Raw genomic sequence first — 21,700 nt, 5'->3', positions numbered from 1 at the left:
TATTTATCGGCTGTAGGTGACGAATGACGACATGCCAGTGCTGTACAATAGACTCGAGCAGAAGCAAAGACAAATTCCAAATGCTTCTTAGGCTGTCACGATTGAAAAGCAATAATCTGGCACCTGCAAATGGCAATATTTCCATAACGAACGATGAATAAAGAAACTACGCCAATTCTTCTTTGGCAGACTGTACATCACAACATAGTGTCTGTGATATATCAACATAACCTATTCTCTTCCATTACAATTTTTCCCATACTAATTATATTCCCTACTGAAGACAGAACTGCCCAAGGCTGGTTTGACAGAACAGATAGCTGTACATCAAAATGAGATCTGCTCACACTGCTGCATCTACGTTTAAGTAATGTCAAACATGTTTCTTGCAGCACTCAAAAATTTTATTACAAAATCATCCAAGCAACTTCTGACCCAATTCAGCAGCACAATAAAATTTTCAAATAAAAAATACATAACATTTTTATACCAATGATAGTGAACACAATTTAGTTATGGTGGGATAAATATATATATGTCCAAAAATAAATTACCATTAATACTGCTTAGAAGCTCAATTCTTCATTGAGGTATCTTCATAAATTTCAAACTAAACTGTAAAACCACTTATCTAGACATTTTTCAACAACTTTAAATAACACTTGCCTGATAAAACGACAAAACCAGTATAGTTAGCCTCCTGGGACAAAATGCCATCTTCAACTGGTGTAGTTGCTTGTAATGACAAGAGATGCCTTGAGCCTCTGGTAATAGCTCTAGCAACCCGCAGTTCACTACTACGAGATGTCGCAGCTTCCGCAATAGGAGAAATTTCTCCATGACAAGCAGCACATCCACCAGACCAATTACCAACAACTTTTCCATCACCAAGAAGCAGGTACTTATCTTTGATACTTAACCTGAAAAAAAAGCTACCCTCAATCAAAACAATATTCTTACACCTCAAGTATATAATATACAACACATTTCATGCATACTGCCTCTTACTTTAACTATGATGACAAACAACTTAGTGTTTGCCAAGAGTTGGGTAATCAAGTTTACACCATTAAAATGATTGCTAGGTACCTAGTGCTGGGAGTACTGACTTCAATTATCTCACAATATCACTCCATACAGCAGGAATGGATTGATTACCTCTACATGGAGAGGCCAGTTGAAATTAAGATCAAAACTTTAGGGAATTTTCTGGTTGACCTGTTTGAGGACCAGTGTCTTCCTGTCATCACAATTACAATGCACAAGACTGAGCTTTCAGCGCCTTTACACTATGTGTTTGGCATACATTCCAATACTGAAGTTTTAGCTCCCTCCTCCAGTCCTCTGCACTGCAAAGACATGCTCCTTAAGGGATCCTATTACCTGAGTCTTAAATAAGACCCGATGACTCCTGTTGTATTCCCAATTCAGCTCTCCCAATGTGACCATGACCCACATGCTTCAAAAGGCTGTCTCATTGATTGTCTTGCTTCACGAACCTGATTCAGTAACCTTGGCTCTCTTTGATAGGGAACAACACCTCTACATATATGCCTAACCATCACTGCTGTTGTTCTCTGGCCCATCAATCCTGGCCAAAAATGAGGATCAGTTGAAGAGGAACTCAGCATTACAAATGATAAAACATTCTGCCAGGTCAAATCACTCCAGGTTTACCTAGAACTAATGTCCCAGATTTTTTTACACCCCACCATTAATCATAAAGAACAACCCTCACTCCTTCCCTAAGTTGTATGACATCCAGAAGGTAGGCAACTCACTGGCTATTTGAAAACATTTCTTTCAAAGAAGTTTTCAAGTTTATAAGGTGGTCATCAATGACAAAGTTCCTAAGATATTATTGCTATGAGATTGAACAGGTTTGATGCAGAGTGTGTCAGTAGTGGTATGTTAATTCCTAGCCCTATATATCCCCTAGTGAAAAGCAAGGGCCCTCTAATGCTTAAATACTTCTCAGCATTTATCCTGCATTTCAGCCCTACATGGTTAGGTTAAGTCATTTCAATCCTTCTTTATTCACCATATGAAAAAGGGGTGAGGTGATTCAGCTCAGGGCTTTGATAGCATGGTTCTTCTAATAACTGCATTCCATCCCAACATAGTTGGGTTAGTCACCTACAGGTTCTTCCATCCTTCTTTATTAACTGAGTAACTTAACATGGGAACTCTGAACAGAAGAAAGTTGGTAAAAAACGTAAAGTGTGCAGTTTACTTTTAACACAATGGATATGCATATGTATACACATGCACACATATACAGACTGGAAAATACAACTATATAACTGTATTGTATTAAGTACAGTAGTGAACTGCATAAAATAATGTCAGTTTAAGTACTGGACCAGAGAGAAGAGGGGGGAACAGTAAGGGTGTATTTGACCTTACTATAATCTGTGTGTATGTATATACATGCACACAGACTCAAAAGGAAACAATAAATAATTGCATCAAGTACAATACTATACTGCATTACATAAATGTTAGTAAAAATTACCATACCACAGAATGAGAGAGAGAAAGGAGGAGGATATGTGTCACGTTTCGTAACGTTATGCTCATGTAGGTACTGTATAGGTATGAACATAAAAACAAAATAAACTAATTACCCACAGCAAAAAATCTTACCTTGAAACAAGAAAATATTAACAACAATGCATTAAAACGCAATACTTCAATCAAAATACCAAACTGTATCAGATAAGGTGTGGTCAGTTTTATGTAATCTTACCCTGAAGAAGATTAAGGGATTTTGACAAAGGAAAAAGCTATTTCTGGGGGAAGACCTGTGTCACCCGGTGAAATATCCATTTAGCATATATTTCTAGGTATAAGTATTGCTAAAAATACCAGAGAAAAAGCTAAACACAATGCTAGGGTTACGACCCCCAGTTCGAGAGTCATTTAATGGTGTCGGTATACACAAAGGGTGAGTGTTGCCACTGCCACAGGCCTCTGCCCTATAGAGATCTCCAATCTCAAAACCCCTAAAAGTGAGGAGCGGTCACATACCTCACCTTCTTCTCCCAGCCAGCCAACACCAGAGCCACCATCTTGAAACATCCCAAGTTAAGCAACCCCCCCAAGCTTGGTATGCCACTCAGGGGGGGGAAAGAAGAACAGGGATGGGTCACTGGGTGATACAGGTCTTCCCCAGAAATAGATTTTTCCTTTGTCAAAATCCCTTTTCTGGGTTCGACCTGTGTCACCCGGTGAAATCATAACAGAGAAACAGTCATACAAAAGCTTGGTGGAGCCCTCTAAGAAATACTTTAATGGAGTTAAAAAAAACTATAAGAAAATTACTGTGTTTTAATAACCCAAAGTAGTAATAATAAACATGATGAACAATATAGGGCACACAGACAAAATTTAGTAACACCAAGACACTTAAGGTTAACAAAAGGGAAACAATTACAATATACAAAACGGTCAGGAGTCAGGCTGTGAAGCAGGCCTGACCTAAGATAGACGGCATGGTGAGTAAATGAGGCAGGCAGGCGAGAGAGGAATAAAGGACAGGATAAATTAAGGTTACATAAGCTATTCTAAGGCAGAAGGAACAATACTTCCTGCAGCCACTGTGGAAAATTTTAGAGCCTCTAGAGATTTAAGGTAGTGGCGTTTGAACACCTGTTGGTGATTTCCAACCCGTATATTTTTTTTTAAGGTCATCAAAATTCATATTATGAAAATAATTAGTGGAGGTGGCCACTGCTCGGATATCATGTACCTTAGGTACTGGATCCGGGTTTGCTTGCTTTATAAAATATAGTATTTGTTGCCTGATGGCCTTTAAAGAAATGGTTCCTCCATTTTCCCTAACAAAAAGAGGGCCAGACATTATATTAGAAGTTCTATTTAAATAAGCCTTTAAAGTGGTAACTGGACATAAAGACAGATCCTGTGGAAGGGGGATAACCTTCCAAGGGGACCATCTATTTTGTGGATCTTCATTCTTAGCTAAAAACTTGAGATCCGGAGATAACAGAACTTCTCCTGACAGGAGGATATCAACATGGTTCGGTTCTCTAGAGAGAGCAGACAGTTCAGAAATTCTTGCACCTGAGGCTAGGCTAATTAAGAATAACGTTTTCCTTAACAGACTCGAATATGAACACCGTTCATTATCAGTGTCCGATGCTAATTTAAGTACATCATTTAAGAACCAGGAAACCGTGTGGGGACGGGTTGCTGGTCTAAGACGAGCACATGCTTTAGGAATTGACAAAAAATATGAGTCTGTAAGGTTAATATTGAAGCCATGTAAAAATATTTTTCTTAAAGCCAATTTTGCTGTAGTAATAGTACTAGAGGCCAGTCCTTTCTCAAATAATGACCTGAAGAAAGAGATTGCTAGGTTCGTGGTCATTTCTTGAGCTTCAGATTCTCTCAGGAATAATGCTAACTTTTTAACTGCTGAGTCATATTGTCTGAGGGTAGATTCCCTTTTGTCTGATTCTATGAACAGCGTGTTAATAGGATCAATGTTAGCATCTTTCTGAGCTGCAAATTTCATGAAGTCCATAAAGCTAGGGCATTCAGAATTCTTGAGGAAGCTGACGCAGTCCGAGTTTGTACTAATTGTGTCAACTTCGGCCTGGGGATTTGTATGCACCGGAGTTTCAACTCTAGAAGAAGAGGAAACCAATTGCTCTTCGGCCAGTTGGGTGCCACAAGTGCTACTTGACCTTTGAATGATCTGAGCTTGTGTAAAACTTTCATCAATAGGTTTATTGGTGGAAACAGATAGATCCTTTGCCACCTGTTCCAGTCTATTGACATCGCATCTGTGGAGTGAGCTAGAGGGTCTAGATTGGGAGCAACGCAACATGGAAGTTTGTGGTTGCTCTCTGTGGCAAACAGGTCCACCTGGAGACCTGGAACCAAACGACAAACCCATTCGAAAGATGCTTTGTCCAGTGACCATTCCGACTCCAGCGGAGTTGTCCTGGACAGTGAATCTGCAATGACATTCCGGACACCTGCCAGATGGGTAGCTGACAGATGCCAACGGTGTTTCCTTGCCAGGGAAAAAATTGCTATCATTACTTGATTGATCCGGCTCGACTTGGAGTCCCCTCTGTTTATGCAATGCACAACTACTGCACTGTCCAGTACCAGTCTGATATGAATCTGTCTGGTTGGACGCAGTTTCTTCAGAGTTAGAAATACTGCCATTGCTTCCAGAATGTTGATATGGAACTATATTTGAACATAGAGGACCACGTTCCTTGAACTTTCTTGTGTTGGGAATATCCTCCCCACCCGCTCAGGGAAGCATCCGTGTGGATCACCAATGATGGAGGGAAATTGAGAGGCACTGACCTTGACAAACTCTTGAGTGTTGACCACGGTGAAGCCTCTTCCTCAACACCAGCGGAATTAGGGACACCTTGTCTCTGTATCTGCTGTTGGCTCGTCTCTGCCATATCCTGTTTATATCTTTCAGTTTGGCTTTCAGCAGCAAATCTAATACTGACATGAACTGAAGAGAACCTAGGACTCTTTCCTGGGTACGACGAGAGGCTCTTTTGTTTTTGAGGAACTGCCTGGTAGCTTTGGCTATTTCCCTCCTTTTGGCTGGCGGAAGTGACAATTTGTGTGTGTCCAGATCCCATTGGATTCCTAACCATTGAAATCGAGCCTCCGGAAATAGGCGGGATTTCTTCCTGTTTATTTGAAAACCTAAGGATTCCAGGAAGCTGATCACTAAGGATGTTGCTCTCCGACATTCCTTGGCGTTGGGTGCCCAAATTATCCAATCGTCCAGGTATGCGGCTAACATGATCCCCTGGGCCCGTAGTTGTTGGACTACTGTTTCTGCCAGCTTGGTGAAAATTCTGGGCGCTATGTTGAGCCCGAATGGCATGACTCTGAACGAGTAAGCTTGATTTCCTAGTCTGAATCCTAGGTAAGGAGAGAAATTTCATAATCGGGACGTGATAATAGGCGTCTGAAAGATCTACAGAGGTGGTGACGGCCCCACGGGAAGTAGGGTCCGCACCTGCGAGATTGTAAGCATGCGAAACTTGTCGCATTGAATGTATAAATTGAGACGAGACAAGTCTAGGATTACTCTTTGCTGACTGGAGTCTTTCTTCGGAACACTGAACAGTCTGCCTTGAAATTTCAGGTGTCTCATTTTCTTTATTGCCCTCTTTTGAAGAAGGTCCTTTACAAAGTCCAGGAGGGCTTTGGATGGAATCTGACTGGCGGAGGACGACCTCTGCTCCAGCTCCATCCCAGACCTTTGGAAACTATGCTGTGGGCCCATGGACTGAAGGTCCAACGGTCCCGGAAGAGATGTAACCTCCCGCCTACCTGAGGAGACTCATTGAGCAGGAGAGGGCTTACTTCCTCTACCACCCCGGCCTCCTCTTCCCCGTGAGAGAGGACATGATGCAAACCTATCTCTGAAGGAGGCTCTGGCTCTGCTTCCCCTCGCATTTCTGTTGAAACCTCGAAATGCCCCCTGGCTTTCAAACGAAGCGTTGAAAGCCGGGGACGCAATGAAGGTTGGAGAAGCAAGGGTTTGCTGAGCCGGCTGCATCAGAACAAACTGTTGCTGAGGCTGAGCTTTTGAGGTTGAAGGCTGACCGATCTGAGAGACTGGTACAGCTTGGAGCATAGTTTGGGCTTGAGGTTTTCTGTACCTCCTGAATCTTTTCCTATCCCTGGCTTGAGGTCCGGCAGACTCTGTAGCGAAGACTCTGATTTGCTCTGGTTGCCTCCGCCAGAACATTATTGACCTCATCCTCAGGGAAGATGTTAGGGCCCCAGATAGAACTCTTCATGAGTCTATTGGGCTCGACCAATATGGCCGACCCTGACGCTGAATCACAATTAAAATTAATCCAAAGATTTACATGTCATCCATCACCGTACACATCAGAAAAGGTCATGAGCATAACAGTACCATCATGGAGAATGTACCTGCTCGCTGGCAGAGGAAGGGGACCAAGGAAAAAGAGAATTTATGATCAGAAAGGAGGGAGGGGGAAAAAACCTCCGTCTCTAGCCTAGATCAATCATGATAAGAGCTCCCAACCCCTTACCAACGAAAAGGTGATTCACAATATAAAATTCCAAATGAAAGGAGTATATATATATAATTATATAGAAAAAACTAGCAGTAACTTTCTACTAAAACCATGCGAAGACTGAGGGTCCAGCATGGCCGAGGCGTATGCCGCCGCGATCGGTGGCGTAGTGTTATTTACCTGGTAAACAAAAAATTAAAGGTCAAATAAGATGCCTCTGTAAGAAAAAACCAAAAGGAGATGGTACTCAACTTAGGTGATGCAAATTCTGGAAGGGATGACATGATGTAAGATCGAAAATCACAAAAAAACAGCACCAAGAAAAAACACGGTGATGTGCTGAAAGCGTGCTAAGTTGGAATGTTTCAAGATGGCGGCTGTGGTGTTGGCTGGCTGGGAGAAGAAGGTGAGCTATGTGACGGCTCCTCACTTTTAGGGGTTTTGAGATTGGAGATCTCTACAGGGCATTGTGTTTAGCTTTTTCTCTGGTATTTTTAGCAATACTTATACCTAGAAATATGTGCTGAATGGATATTTCACTGGGTGACACAGGTCGAACCCAGAAATATGGTTGTGGTGACCTGGGGCCTTACTTGGAGTCAGAATTGCCAAATTCCTCTGGCACTTAGTACTTAGAAAAAAAAAGTCACTTTGTGTCATCTGGCTATCATGCATGCTCAAGCCTTCTAAGGGGTATGGTTAAATAAACTGTAATTGCATGCATACGTGTACTGTGCTTGTGCTTCAGAGTAGGCAATCACATGCTCTATATCATTGTTAATCAAATGCTTAAAAACAGTTCCTTCTGACTTCTTTTAAGTGATTTTGTTTCACTGTGTGAGCATGTACCCCGAATTTCTAAGAAGTGTAACTGCACTCATACGTGCAATACAGAATAGGAAATCACTGTTAATCACATATAAACAAACAAGTCCTTACATGAATTTTTTTTTAAGTGATTGCACCTTCTCACTATGGAGGCAAATGCTCTACAATTCTACTATTTATAGTTACAAGGGGCACAAATGCCTCGGCCTACTACCTACTACTTTCACAGCCCATTACATACCAATGGAATTGGGTGATTCTGACCCGAACTAAAATGTTTGCAGCCACCACAACCCCACTGGGGCCTTATTGATTATCCATCCATACACAAGCAGCATCATGTTACGAACTATACATAGACCTTATTGACTGTCCATTCATACACAAGCAGCATCATGTTACAAACACTATACATACTATGCATATGTACACATATGCAATGCATTGAGGTAAATCACACACACAATGTGGCATGAGGGGGGGGGCATTATAAGCGCAAAGTGTTTTGTACCTTTTATGCTAAAACATAAAGATGTTTATGGCCTTTTTATATCATATGAGTTTTATATATTTTACATTTCTTGTAAGCAGAAGTAGGCAAAACTACTGTAACTGACTATGTTTTTGTTTGGGTACATTGTACAGTACTGTATTGTATGTATGTTTAGAAGTGACTGATTTTGCACATAAATCTCTGATATTACATTAGTAACTCAATATTTCAAACTGAATGATAACTACAAAATGTTGGTTAGGACAGACTATTAATTAATTTATGTGGAACTGCTGTTCACTTTAGGCTATGTGAGTAGGCTCCAGAGTACTACATCATGTAGGTTATATGGCAAAATTTTTTACTTATTGGGAGGGGTAGACCCCATCCCACTGTTAGGTTGAAGTGCCAGTGAATGCAATGGAGTAAACAGCAATGTTTCAAACTTATGGGGTGGGTACTTCTTTTATCCACAAATCTAAGAATTTCAGAGTGGATGCTCATATGCTAAAACAAAGTGGCATGGTGCAATCACTTTCACATAAGGAAGACCTGATTTTAACATTCAATTGACACTTACTTTCTAGTCTGTAACACATAAGGGTACAAATACAGTACACTTCTTTTAACCACAGACTTTAACACTTTCACTTTCAAAACATGATAATTTTCATGATAAAATTAATTAATTGGATACTTACCTACTGTTACAGTTAGCTTTATCTTCACGCCATTTGGTACGATCAGCATTTTAAAAAATCAAAATACACTTGGCTAACTCGCTAGGACTGTCTTTTTATTCACTTGTTTCCCACCAGATGGTGCTGGAATGTTTATGTTCTGTTATATTTCTTCATGACCACCCACTAAGAAGTGGGGGAGGCCAGGTGGGTTTCCACTTTAACAGTAGATAAGTACAGGCAGTCCCTGGTTATCAGGGAGGGTTCCGTTCTGAGGGTATGATGATAACCGAAAATTGCTGTTTACTGAGAATCGGTGATTTTCGGCGCTTTTTAAGCAATTTTCAGGGCTTATCAGCGCAGAAGAGTGCCAATTTTTGGTTATCGATGCCTCTGTTAGGTATGTATCGGCGCCAATACCCAATTACAGGCACCAATAAGACGAAATCGCCGGTTTTCAGCTTCGAAAATTGCAGATTTTCATCGCTGGACGTAAAACTGGATCACCGTTAACAGAGCCCACTGTTAACTGGGGACTGCCTGTATCCAAATAATTAATTTTATCATGAAAATTATCATTACAGGCAGTCCCCGGTTATCAGCAGGGGTTCCATTCTGAGGGTGTGATGATAACTGGAAATCGCTGATAACCGAAAATCAGCAATTTACGGGGGCTTATCGGTGCCGAAAAGCACAAGTTTCGGTTATCGGTGCCTCTGTTAGGTATGTATCAGCGCCAATACCCAATTATCGGGGCTGGTAAGTAGAAATTGGCAATTTTCGGCGCCAAAAATTGCCAATTTTCGTCACTCGACATCCGCCGCACAAATGGATCGCCATTACCCAGGGACTGGCTGCATTTGGAATGAACCTTCCCTACTGTTAAAATTAGCTAACTACCACACTGAATGAGGACGGTAGGTTACTGCAGCCAGAGAAACAGAGTTCAGCTAAGGGTGTAAGGTCTTTGTAGCGAGACTGTCAGAGGATCCTTACAAGAAAAAAAATGGACTCTCTTGTAGAGTACTGGTGACTCCTGTGCCTGAGTCAAAAGCCCATAACTGACAGTCCAAACTAACGATAATTACTACCTTCATATATGAAGGTGCACTCCTATACACCAATGTGTACCTTTATGCTCTCAAAATTCAATAAGGTGGGATTCCTAACTACTAATGATAAGACGGAAAGCCAAGGCTGCTAGCATATTTGGTTCAGGAGAAGCGTCCCCGCCGCAACGATAGGACTAAGGGCTTAACACCTCATGCTAAAACTGAACATTCACAAAAAATGAGGCAAAAATAGTTATAAATCCCCTAAGCTGCAAGACAACCTTCTCTAGAAGAAGGTTCCACACGAAATAAAGACCTGTTAACGGTACGGAAGCTATGAGGATTATCTCCAAAAAATGGAAAATACCAAGGCAGCAACTTTGTGTGCATGGACTTTAGCCATCTTGGACATAGGAGTGTTTGGCCTTCTAACACAACAGATAAATTCTTAACCTCTCTTACAGGCTTATGTCCGTCCAAGTAAACCCTTAAGAGTTCTAACTGGACATATGACAGCCACTATTCTATTGCTACCTAAGCAAATAAATTAGGCACTGTCACAAATCTGGGAAGGGCTTTCAATTCTAAGTCTTTTCTCTTGTCAATGAAGGAAAAGAGAGATGGAAGATGCCACCAGAGCAAAGCCAATGAACAAGATAGGGCTTGAAGCTCACTTAATAGGTCTAATCTTGACATTAAGACAGCCGCTTCTTTACTGCCTACCAAAGCAGTTAAATCAGGCACTGTAACCAGAACTGGGAAGGGCTTACTCTGCTATATCTTCTCCCTAAGTAATGAAAGAAAAGAGGGGTTGCCAATAGAACAAAGCCCCAACAAGAAAGGGTTTGAAGGTCACTAATACACTGCCGCAACAAGAGCTAAAAGAAAAATGTCTTCCAAATTCTTAAGTTACGCCCTATTAACTCTTAAACGCCAACTGGATGTATCGTAAGTCAACTAAAATTGTCTGTCAGGTGGCGAGTGGACGTACCGTACGTCGACTACAGAAAATTTCAATCTTCGGTCAACTTTGACTCAACCGAAATGGTCAAAAAATGCAATTGTAAGCTAAAACTCTTACATTCTAGTAATATTCAATCATTTACCTTCATTTCGCAACAAATTGGAAGTCTCTAGCACAATATTTCGATTTATAGTGAATTTTTGAAAAAACTTTTTCCTTATGTCCACGCAGTAACTCGGCTGAAAATTTCAGAAATTCTGTCGTCATTTTGTTGTAATTTTTGCACTGTTTTATATTAGCCGTTACATAAAGTTTTATATATGAAAATGTGCGCAATTTCGTGTAGAATACAACAAAAAATAATTCACTGTTGTAGCTTTTATCAGTTTGGAAATATTTTCATATAAAGCACGATAAGTGCCAAAATTTCAACCTTCGGTCAACTTTGACTTGACCGAAATGGTCGAAAAACGTAATTGTAAGCTAAAACTCTTACATTCTAGTAATACTCAATCATTTACCTTCATTTTACAACAAATTGAAAGTCTCTAGCACAATATTTCGATTTATGGTGAATTTTTGAAAAAACTTTTTCCTTACGTCCGCTCGGTAACTCGGCCGAACATCTCAGAAATTCTTTCGTCACTTTGTCGTAATGTTTGCACCGTTTTATATTAGTCGCTACATAAAGTTTTATAAATGAAAATGTGTGCAATTTCATGTAGAACACAACAAAAAATATATCATTCCTTTAGCTCTTCAGAGTTTTTTAATATTTACATCGAAATCACGATAACTGACAAAATTTTAACATTCGGTCAACTTTGATTCGACCGAAATGATTGAAAAACGCATCCGTAAGCCATAATTATTACATTCGAGTAACAATCAATCATTTACCTTCATTTTGCAACAAACGGAAAGTCTCTAACACATTATTTAGATTTTTGGTGAATTTTTGAAAAAAAAAAAAAAAAATTTCCTTCGCTCCGCTCGCGAGTACTCCGCTGAAAATCCTAGCATTTCTTGTGTCAGCCTGCCGTAACTTTTTCGCCATTTCATATTATTCGTTACATAAAGTGTTATACATCAAAATGTGCGAAATTTCATGTAGAATACAACAAAAAATATATCATTCCTTTAGATCTTCACAGTTTTTTAATATTTTCGCCGAAATCACGATAACTGACAAAATTTTAACATTTGGTCAACTTTGATTTCGACGAAATGATCGAAAAAAATGCATCCGTAAGCCATAATTATTACATTCGGTAACAATCAATCATTTACCTTCATTTTGCAACAAACGGAAAGCCTCTAGCACAATATTTAGATTTTGGTGAATTGTTGAAAAAAAAATTTTCCTTCGTTCCACGCGAACTCGCTGAAAATCCTGTCATTTCTTGCGTCAGTTTGCGTAATTTTTTCACCGTTTCATATTATTCGTTACATAAAGTGTTATACATCAAAATGTGCGCAATTTCATGTAGAATACAACAAAAAATATATCATTCCTTTAGCTCTTCACAGTTTTTTTATATTTACATCGAAATAACGATAAATAGAAAAAAATCAACCTTCGGTCAACTTTAACTCGATCGAAATAGTTCAGAAATGCAATTGTAAGCTAAAAAATGTACAGGCTAGTAATATTCAATCAATTTCCATCATTTTGGCACAATTGGGAAGTCTCTAGCACAATATTTTGATTTTTGGTGAATTTTTGAAAAAAACTTTTTTTACGTCCACACCTTACAATTCATGCATCATTTTGTGATAATATTTTCTCTGTGTTGCTTTAATCGTTTTACAATCTGTTATATACCAAAATCATCGCAATTTAGTGTACAATACAACTAAAAAAATTAACTCATTAGCTTCAACGTTTTCCTTTACAGCGATTTGTATACAATTATATACGAGTTTTTTTTTTTTTCGCTGTCATATATTCCAATATTTATATATGATATTTTTTTATTTCTGATGGTTGCATACTAAACTTCAGGCAATGAGAAAAAGGAGCCAAAATGAACTCTTAATCTTGAAAACTAAGCGCTGTGATTTTTTGAAAAAACTTTTTTCCGCTTCAGCGCTACCTCTCGGAGGCCGCCGGCACATGGGAGACGTTTTTGAAAATAGGGGTTCAGCGTTAAAGGGTTAAAAGATTATACAGGTTCGTGGCTGACCACCTAAAAATGTTTAGTACAACACAGTAATTCTCTTTTTTTTTGTAAACAATAATAACTTTTGCAAGATGAACATTTTACAAATAAAAAAATTATATTAAACATACGGATGTATAGAAAATATATATCAAGTAGCTACCTTGTAATTAAGTCAGTGATTTTATCTTTTAGGTCATTCTTGAACATTTTTTTCTAATACAGGGGTCCAAATAATACATGCCAGGGCTAGGATTAAAATTACAACTGGAAGTAAGCTGGATAATAGCAGATTCAATAGATTTCTTGAAGAGAAATCTTTCAATCTGGCAATCACTGAACTTTCAGTCCAATTTATCCTGTGAGAGTTTTCACTTAAATGAATGAATATAGCATTGGATGCTTGTCCAGTTTTGACTGAATACTTATGTTGCTTAATACGTATATCTAAATCTTTGCTAGATTGGCCAATATAAAAAGAGGGGCAATCCAAACATGGAATTTTATATATTATGTTGTTGTTTTCTTTAGGGCTATTTTTTATTAACACTCTTTTGAGTGTGTTGTTATAAGAAAAAACGAGGTTTATATTAAAAGGTTTTTACAATGATTTTATGTTTTCAAAACCACTAAAATAAGGCAAGCTAAGAATGTTCTTAGGGGTTTCTTTCTTCATGTTGCTTTCTCTATAAAATTTTTTGCAGGCTTTGTTATAACAAATATCTAGTATATGTGAAGGATAACATAAATCTGTCCCTATTTTTCTTATGTATTCAATTTCTTTATCCAAATACTGGGGACTGACAATGCGCAAGGCTCGTAAAAACAGAGGAAAAAATTGATATTTTGATGTTGAGGTGATGGCCTGAATAAAAATGGACATAAGTTAAGTTGTTGGTTGGTTTCCTATAAATACTGAATTTACATTGAAATGGTTCTCTATGTATTAAAACATCTAAGAAAGGGAGGCCAATATGGCGGAACCAAGCTGTTTTCCACTTATATGGACCAAGGACGCATGCCTTCGTAGACTTCAGGAAATGCCTGGCCCTGCTACACAATAGGCCTCCTTCTTTCAACCCCTCTGCTACCAGCACACACCTAGATTCCCCCCCCCCCCATCGCTCTGACGCCACCGCTCAAGAAAGGAAGAACAAGCAGACTCACTCCAGCCACCGGTCGGACCGCATCTCTGTCTCAGGTGACGGCCCAACTTCACGATTGTACGCCCCAGATGTGGTATTTCAGAGCTCAAATATTCGTCTGAAACAGGTAAGCCGAGAGTGAATTTAGCGCCAGTCACCCCTGTCTCTCTTCACTAAATTCCTTTCATTTCCTTCATTTACCTTCAAGCTTAATCCCTTCCTTTCCCAAGCTTCCCCCTTTGTGTGACGGAGAACACGTGTTCCTTGTTTCAAAAGCCCAATCTACCACAATTCCACGACTGTGATTGATTTCTCATATTTATAACCTGGGCTACGTAATGTTTAGAATTTAAGAACGTGCATTTCTGTAATACTTTTACAGGGAAAGTTCATTTCTCTTTCGTGTGGTGTTAACTCCTGACCTCTCTTCCAGGGAGTCATCATATCTGCCCAGTTGCAAATCTATGTCCCACTAGTTCTAACTGCCATCCACATTTCACAACCATTCCTGGTTGTAGCCTGATTGCAAGACTCTGTTGCTGCCCTCCACAGATATCATCTTAATTAACTGATTGCCATTACCATGGAATTCATGCCTTCCAATGTCCCATTAGCCGTAACCTGCTGTAATTTTTACATAACAGAGTCGGTTGTTATCACGAGGTTGTTGTATCTACTATTGTCTGTGAATGAATTTTACATAACAGAGTCAGTTGTTATCACAGGGTTGCTGTATATGCGGCCCTTCATATGTACATTGCTTATTGGCCAATTACTGCATTATTGATCTACGGTATGCAATTTATGTGCCTGTAAATTGGTTACATGATAAATTCTTTTTTTTTCTTCTCTTGCATATTTGCCCCAGTCTCTGTAAATTAACCCCTTTTAATTGTAAAAGAAGTCTAATTCCAAATGGTGACCTTAATTATTTACTTATATCCAGGAAAAATCTAAGGTGAGTTTCCATTAGCTTTCTTTTGTTTATAAACTTGGACCCCCCTTGGTACAAAGGCAGTTGATTGTACTAAATTGTTCCAATTCTCTCCCAACCAAGGACCCAGTTTGTAATAATATATATATATATATATATATATATATATATATATATATATATATATATATATATATATATATATATATATATATATTATATTATATATACAGTATATAATATATATATATATATATATATATATATATATATATATATATATATATATATATATATATATATATATATATATATATATATATATATATATATATATATATATATATTATATATACAGTATATAATATATATATATATATATATATATATATATATATATATATATATATATACATATATATATATATATATATATATATATATATATATATATATATATATATATATATATATATATATATATATATATATACACACTCTTTTCACATAAATATATATATATATACAAGTATCCGGCGTTTTTATATATATATATATGTATATATATATATATATATATATATATATATATATATATATATATATATATGTATATATATATATATATATATATATATATACACATGTATATATACACAGAAAACATATATATATACAATACATATACTGGTTATATAGAACCATATATATATATATATATAGGGAATATATATGAAAGACATATATCTATATAAATATTATCCCAGTTAACAGCGCCGGAAAAACGGTTTTATCAGAAAAGCTTGTCTAGGCGACAAAAATGGGCAATTTTCAGCGCCAAAATTCTTGATAATGTGGAGATTTCCACTTGTCGAACGCCGATAACCCCAAAAATATATATATATATAAAGCAGTCCTGAAATCGCTGATTTTGTCTAGGTTATAAAATCACACCCTCAGAAACGGAACCCTGCCAATAACCAGGACTGCCTGTATATATATATATAAATATATATATATAGACTATATATATATATATATATATATATATATATATATATATATATATATATATATATATATATATATATATATATATATGTGCATGCATGCAAAAACATTACATATATATTACTCTTACATTAATCGGGCTGTAGCGCTTAGAACTAAATACTGCATTCAAAGGTATTTTTGTCTCACAATTTGGCCAAAAGACCTCACCTATTAGAGGTCTTCGTTTCCTACGTCCAAGAACTTGAAACTGCAAGTTGAACAGAAGGTGGTGAAAAATGTATATCATATGCAAGTCCTAACCCAACTCTAAGCAGCTTCAAAACTGGAAAAAGATGCAGTGGCTTCCAAAAGCTAGAATACAAGGCTTACTCTACAAATACAATTGCAATCAGAAAAGACTGCTTGAGTTAGAAGCAGAGTTATTAACACTAAATAGTTTCCATTTCTCTTTGACTGTTCATCCATTTCCCAAAGGCTCTAATTTCAAGATAATGCACCCTATCAAAATCAGTGTTAACTTCTTATTTGTTTTAACAGGAGCTGAGTTAGAAATAAACTAAAGAGCACTGGTTACCCGATTCTGCTTCAGCCAAAGGAAGCGAACACGGAACAACGCAAGCTATGCATCGCTTAAATGCTAATGGAGAGTTAACCAAATCACAGCTGAAACCTCAAGTCTAAATGAAGGACCACGTAACGTCAGCAAAGATGTCACAGAATGCCAGCAGTAATTACCAGAGGTGGGGAAGGAAGAGGATTCTTGCATGACATCACCAAATAACCCTTCAACAGTCAGAGCCGCCTGCATGAATGAAGAAAGTGAAGCGGATGGGGAAGGGAGGTCTTTGTATGATGTTCTCATGTAACATTGAATACATCTGAGAGGCAAATACTGAGATGCAAGAGCTGTTTACAAGGGTAACTCACACTAGATAAGTAAGTAGCGTAGAAGGAAGAGCTGCTATATAAAAAGGAATAATTGTCACATGGTGACGAATATGAGACAATAAGAGAAGAAAACTGAGCAAGAGGGGGAAGGGATGTCATCCACTTGGGAACGATATGGGGGGGGCTGCTCGCAAGGGAAAAAGAAAATAGCAGAACTGACATGCAGCTCAGAACTAACGAGCCAAACATAATATGTCTGAATCCTAACTCTACCGTCCACCTACATCACATTACTGTACACTCTGCAAAAGGGATGGAACAAGGGCCAACTTGTGTTGCCAACTTTGAGGAAAAACTGCTTTGTTTAGCAGATTTCAGGTTGTAACAGTTGGCAACACTGGAGCCAACGAATGAGAGACAAACTCTGAACTTGGCCAGAGAGAGATGCTGAAGGCCACAGAACCTTGTCCTGTCAGAGGAGACAACCAACTGACTCAGGGCAGTCCAGGAGTGGGCTACAGACAGATGCCAAGGCTCCGACACCTTCTCTTTCACAGGGGAAACTGAAAAAGGCCGAAAACTGGGGGAGGGTGATTTTGGACCTAATATTTCGATCAAAAACCTAACTAATAAAAGAATACATCAGTTATTATTATTTTTCTCCTGAACCACCTAGGGAGCAAAAGAAGGCAGAGCAGAAAGAGAGATAGAGGAATTAACCTAGGCTATCAGGTAGGCTAATGAAGAAGGAGACACAACACCTGAAGACAAAAGGAAAAAACTGCGTAGCCTGCTGGTGTGCCCTAATTGTCTACGTAAACTATCGGCCTCTAACATCTTCCAATACTTTACAAAAAATTTACATCCTCTCATAAAACACATAACCTACACATCACGAAAGCCACATTCAAGCCTACACAGCTAGTCTAATATAGCTGTTAACATAGGCTACGTTGTTATCGGCAAAATCTAAGCAATCGGTTTTCATAAACTCTTTCCTAAACAACCTAATGCTTTCATCTCTGCTCGTTGTAGATAACGTAAAGCAAAAACAGAAAACAATCACAATACCATACAGGAGAAATTATCCAGAAATCATCAAAATATAAAGCCATTCAAGACTTTGTGTTTAACACAATGGCATGACGAAATATGATGGAACATAACCATTCCAACACCATCTGGTGGGGAACAGGTGAATACAAAGGCAGTCCTAGCCAGTTAACTTAGCGTACTTTGATTTTTTAAAAATTTCGATAGCACCGAACGGTGCGAAGATAAAGCTTACTTTAGCAGTAGGTAAGATTCATTCCAAATAATTACTTTTTAAAGCTTAACATTAACATTTTATTGTGCAAAAATGATACTGTCACTATAATTTTACACTGCATTTAGAACTTTTAACGAGAAAAAATAACCACACATACTCCACTTGTAAAAACACAGATCCTTCATGATGCAGACAACCAATGCTAAATGACCAACTATGAGTGCTAACAGGCTTAGACATGAAGGCATTGGTCAAATGTGTTCAAATCACCGTCCGATAAATCTTGCCTACTTGTCTGATAATCTCTTAGGCATGAAATATGAAAATATATGATAAAATTATTTTGATACTTACCTACTATTAAATTTAGCTTACATCTCTGTGCCATTAAAGCAATCGGAATTCAAAATAAATAAAAGAATAACACTTTGCTAACCTGGATGGACCTTTTATAATCAGCTGTTTTCCACCAGGTAGCATTGGAATGTTTGTGTTCTTGTCAGAATTATTCATGACCACCCACTCAGATGTGGGGAGGCTGGGTGGGTTCCCACATTAACAGTTGGTAAATATCCACATAATTTCATCACAAAAAATTTCATTATTTAGGATGATTTTATCTAATGTTAAAGTTGGCTGGCTACCACATATGCCCAGCCAAGCAAACTAAAACTTCCATAAAAGGGGAAAAAGCTTCTTAACATCCTTGCCTGTTGCATGATCCTTCCTGGTAAATGCCATCACCAGACGGTGGATCCAAAGCAGGGTGTAAGGTCCTTGTAGTGAAACTTGTTGGAGGACCCTTACATAAAAAAAGGACACATTTTAACTTGCAGAAAACTAGACTCCTGTTCCAGAGCCAAAAGCCCATAACCAACTGTCCAAATCTAAAGAAAATGACTACCTGCAGATATGAGGGTACACTTCTATACACCCATGTGTACCTTCATACTCCCCAATCTCATTATCAGGATCCCAATAACCCAAAGATAGGAGAGAAGGGAAGATTTCCTCATATTGGGTTCAGGACAAACTCATCCCTGCCATGAAGATATAACTATTGCTCTACATTTCTCATTAAGAAATTTGATGTCTTGCAAACAAAGCAAGGCAAAGTAGACTTCCACTTCCATTGAACTACACTGACAACCGTTCTCTGGTGAAGGGTGCTTACAACAAAGACATTCTGAGGTTTTACTTTCAAACAATGGCAAATGAACAAAATTCGGCTTTATACTGTATGTGCATACTGCACTTGAGCAAAATAGAAAAAAGACATAGTATTCCTGAACACAGGAGTGTTTGGTCTCCTCATACCACAGAATATATTCTTAGCTCCTCTTCAAGAATTAAGTCTCTCTAGATAAATCGTTAGAGTTATAACTGGACAGAGCACAGCTTCCTCTTTATTGCCTGCTAAAGCAGTTAAATAAGGCACTGTCACAAATCTGGGAAGAGCTTTGCTTTGACATTTTTATCCCTAACCAATGGGAGAAAAAAAAGACATGTCCCCTTGAACAAAGCCTTACAAGAAAGGGCTTGAAGTTCACTAACCCTTAAACACCTACTGGACCTATCATACGTCGACTACAAAAAATTTCAACCTTCAGTTAACTTTGACTCGACCGAAATGGTCGAAAAACGCAATTGTAAGCTAAAACTCTTACATTCTAGTAATATTCAATCATTTACCTTCATTTTGCAACAAATTGGTGAATTTTTGAAAAAAACTTTTTCCTTATGTCCGCGCGGTAACTCGGCCGAAAATTTCAGAAATTCTTTCGTCATTTTGTCGTAATTTTTGCACTGTTTTATATTGGCCGTTACGTAAAGTTTTATATATGAAAATGTGCGCAATTTCATGTAAAATACAACAAAATACAACCCATGGTTGTAGCTTTTATCAGTTTGGAAATATTTTCATATAAATCCCGATTGTAGCTTTTATCAGTTTGGAAATATTTTCATATAAATCCCGATAACTGCCAAAATTTCAACCTTCGGTCAACTTTGACTCGACCGAAATGGTAAAAAAACGCAATTGTAAGTTAAAACTCTTACATTCTAGTAATATTCAATCATTTACCTTCATTTTGCAACAAATTGGAAGTCTCTAGCACAATATTTCGATTTATGATGAATTTTTGAAAAAAACTTTTTCCTTACGTCCGCGCCAGAAATTCTTTCGTCACGTTGTCGTAATGTTTGCACCGTTTTATATTAGTCGTTACATAAAGTTTTATATATGGAAATGTGCGCAATTTCATGTAGAATACAACAGAAAATAACTCATGGTTGTAGCTTTTATCAGTTTTGGAATATTTTCATATAAATCACGTTAACTGCCAAAATTTCAACCTTCGGTCAACTTTAACTCTACCAAAATGGTAAAAAAACGCAATTATAAGCTAAAACTCTTACATTCTAGTAATATTCAATCATGTACCTTCATTTTGCAACAAACTGGAAGTCTCTAGCACAATATTTTGATTTATGGCGAATTTCTGAAAAAAAAAAAAACTTTTTCCTTACGTCTGCGCGCGTTTACTCGGCTGAACATCTCAGAAATTCTTTTGTCACGTTGTCGTAACGTTTGCATCGTTTTACATTAGTCATTACATAAACTATTATATATGAAAATGTGCGCAATTTCATGTAGAATACAACAAAAAATAATTCATGGTTGTAGCTTTTATCACTTTTGAAATATTTTCACATAAATCACGATAACTGCCAAAATTTCAACCTTGGTCAACTTTAACTCGACCAAAATGGTTTAAAAACGCAATTGTAAGCTAAAACTCTTACATTCTAGTAATATTCAATCATTTACCTTTATTTTGCAATAAATTGGAAGTCTCTAGCACAATATTTCGATTTATGGTGAATTTTTGAAAAACATTTTCCTTACGTCCGTGGTAACTCGGCCGAACATCTCAGAAATTCTTTCGTCACGTTGTCGTAATGTTTGCACCGTTTTATATTAGTCGTTACATAAACTTTTATATATGGAAATGTGTGCAATTTCATGTAGAATACAACAGAAAATAACTCATGGTTGTAGCTTTTATCAGTTTTGAAATATTTTCATATAAATTACGATAAATAGAAAAATTCGACCTTCGGTCAACTTTAACTTTCGACCGAAATGGTCGAAAACTGTAATTAAGCTAAAACACTTACAGTCTAGTAATATTCAATCAATTAGC

The 21,700-nt window shown here is 37.6% G+C and overlaps 1 protein-coding gene across 2 annotated transcripts in view; it reads right to left on the bottom strand.

Annotated features, from left to right (window-relative positions):
* Positions 1 to 21,700, bottom strand: part of Ptp69D (Protein tyrosine phosphatase 69D) — a 752,166-nt gene that overhangs the window by 392,858 nt on the left and 337,608 nt on the right. For both annotated transcript variants that reach the window (XR_010849719.1, XM_067084316.1), the window contains exon 13: positions 667 to 920. Coding sequence is in view for 1 of the 2 variants with exons in the window: in XM_067084316.1 (XP_066940417.1) it covers positions 667 to 920 (254 nt within the window). In the remaining variant the exon portion in view is untranslated. The remainder of the gene's footprint in view (positions 1 to 666; positions 921 to 21,700) is intronic.

This window comes from Macrobrachium rosenbergii, chromosome 41, assembly GCF_040412425.1.
Source record: "Macrobrachium rosenbergii isolate ZJJX-2024 chromosome 41, ASM4041242v1, whole genome shotgun sequence".
Lineage (NCBI taxonomy): Eukaryota > Metazoa > Arthropoda > Malacostraca > Decapoda > Palaemonidae > Macrobrachium > Macrobrachium rosenbergii.
Note: the sequence above shows the minus strand (reverse complement) of the source record. Positions and strands in the feature narration are given on the sequence as shown.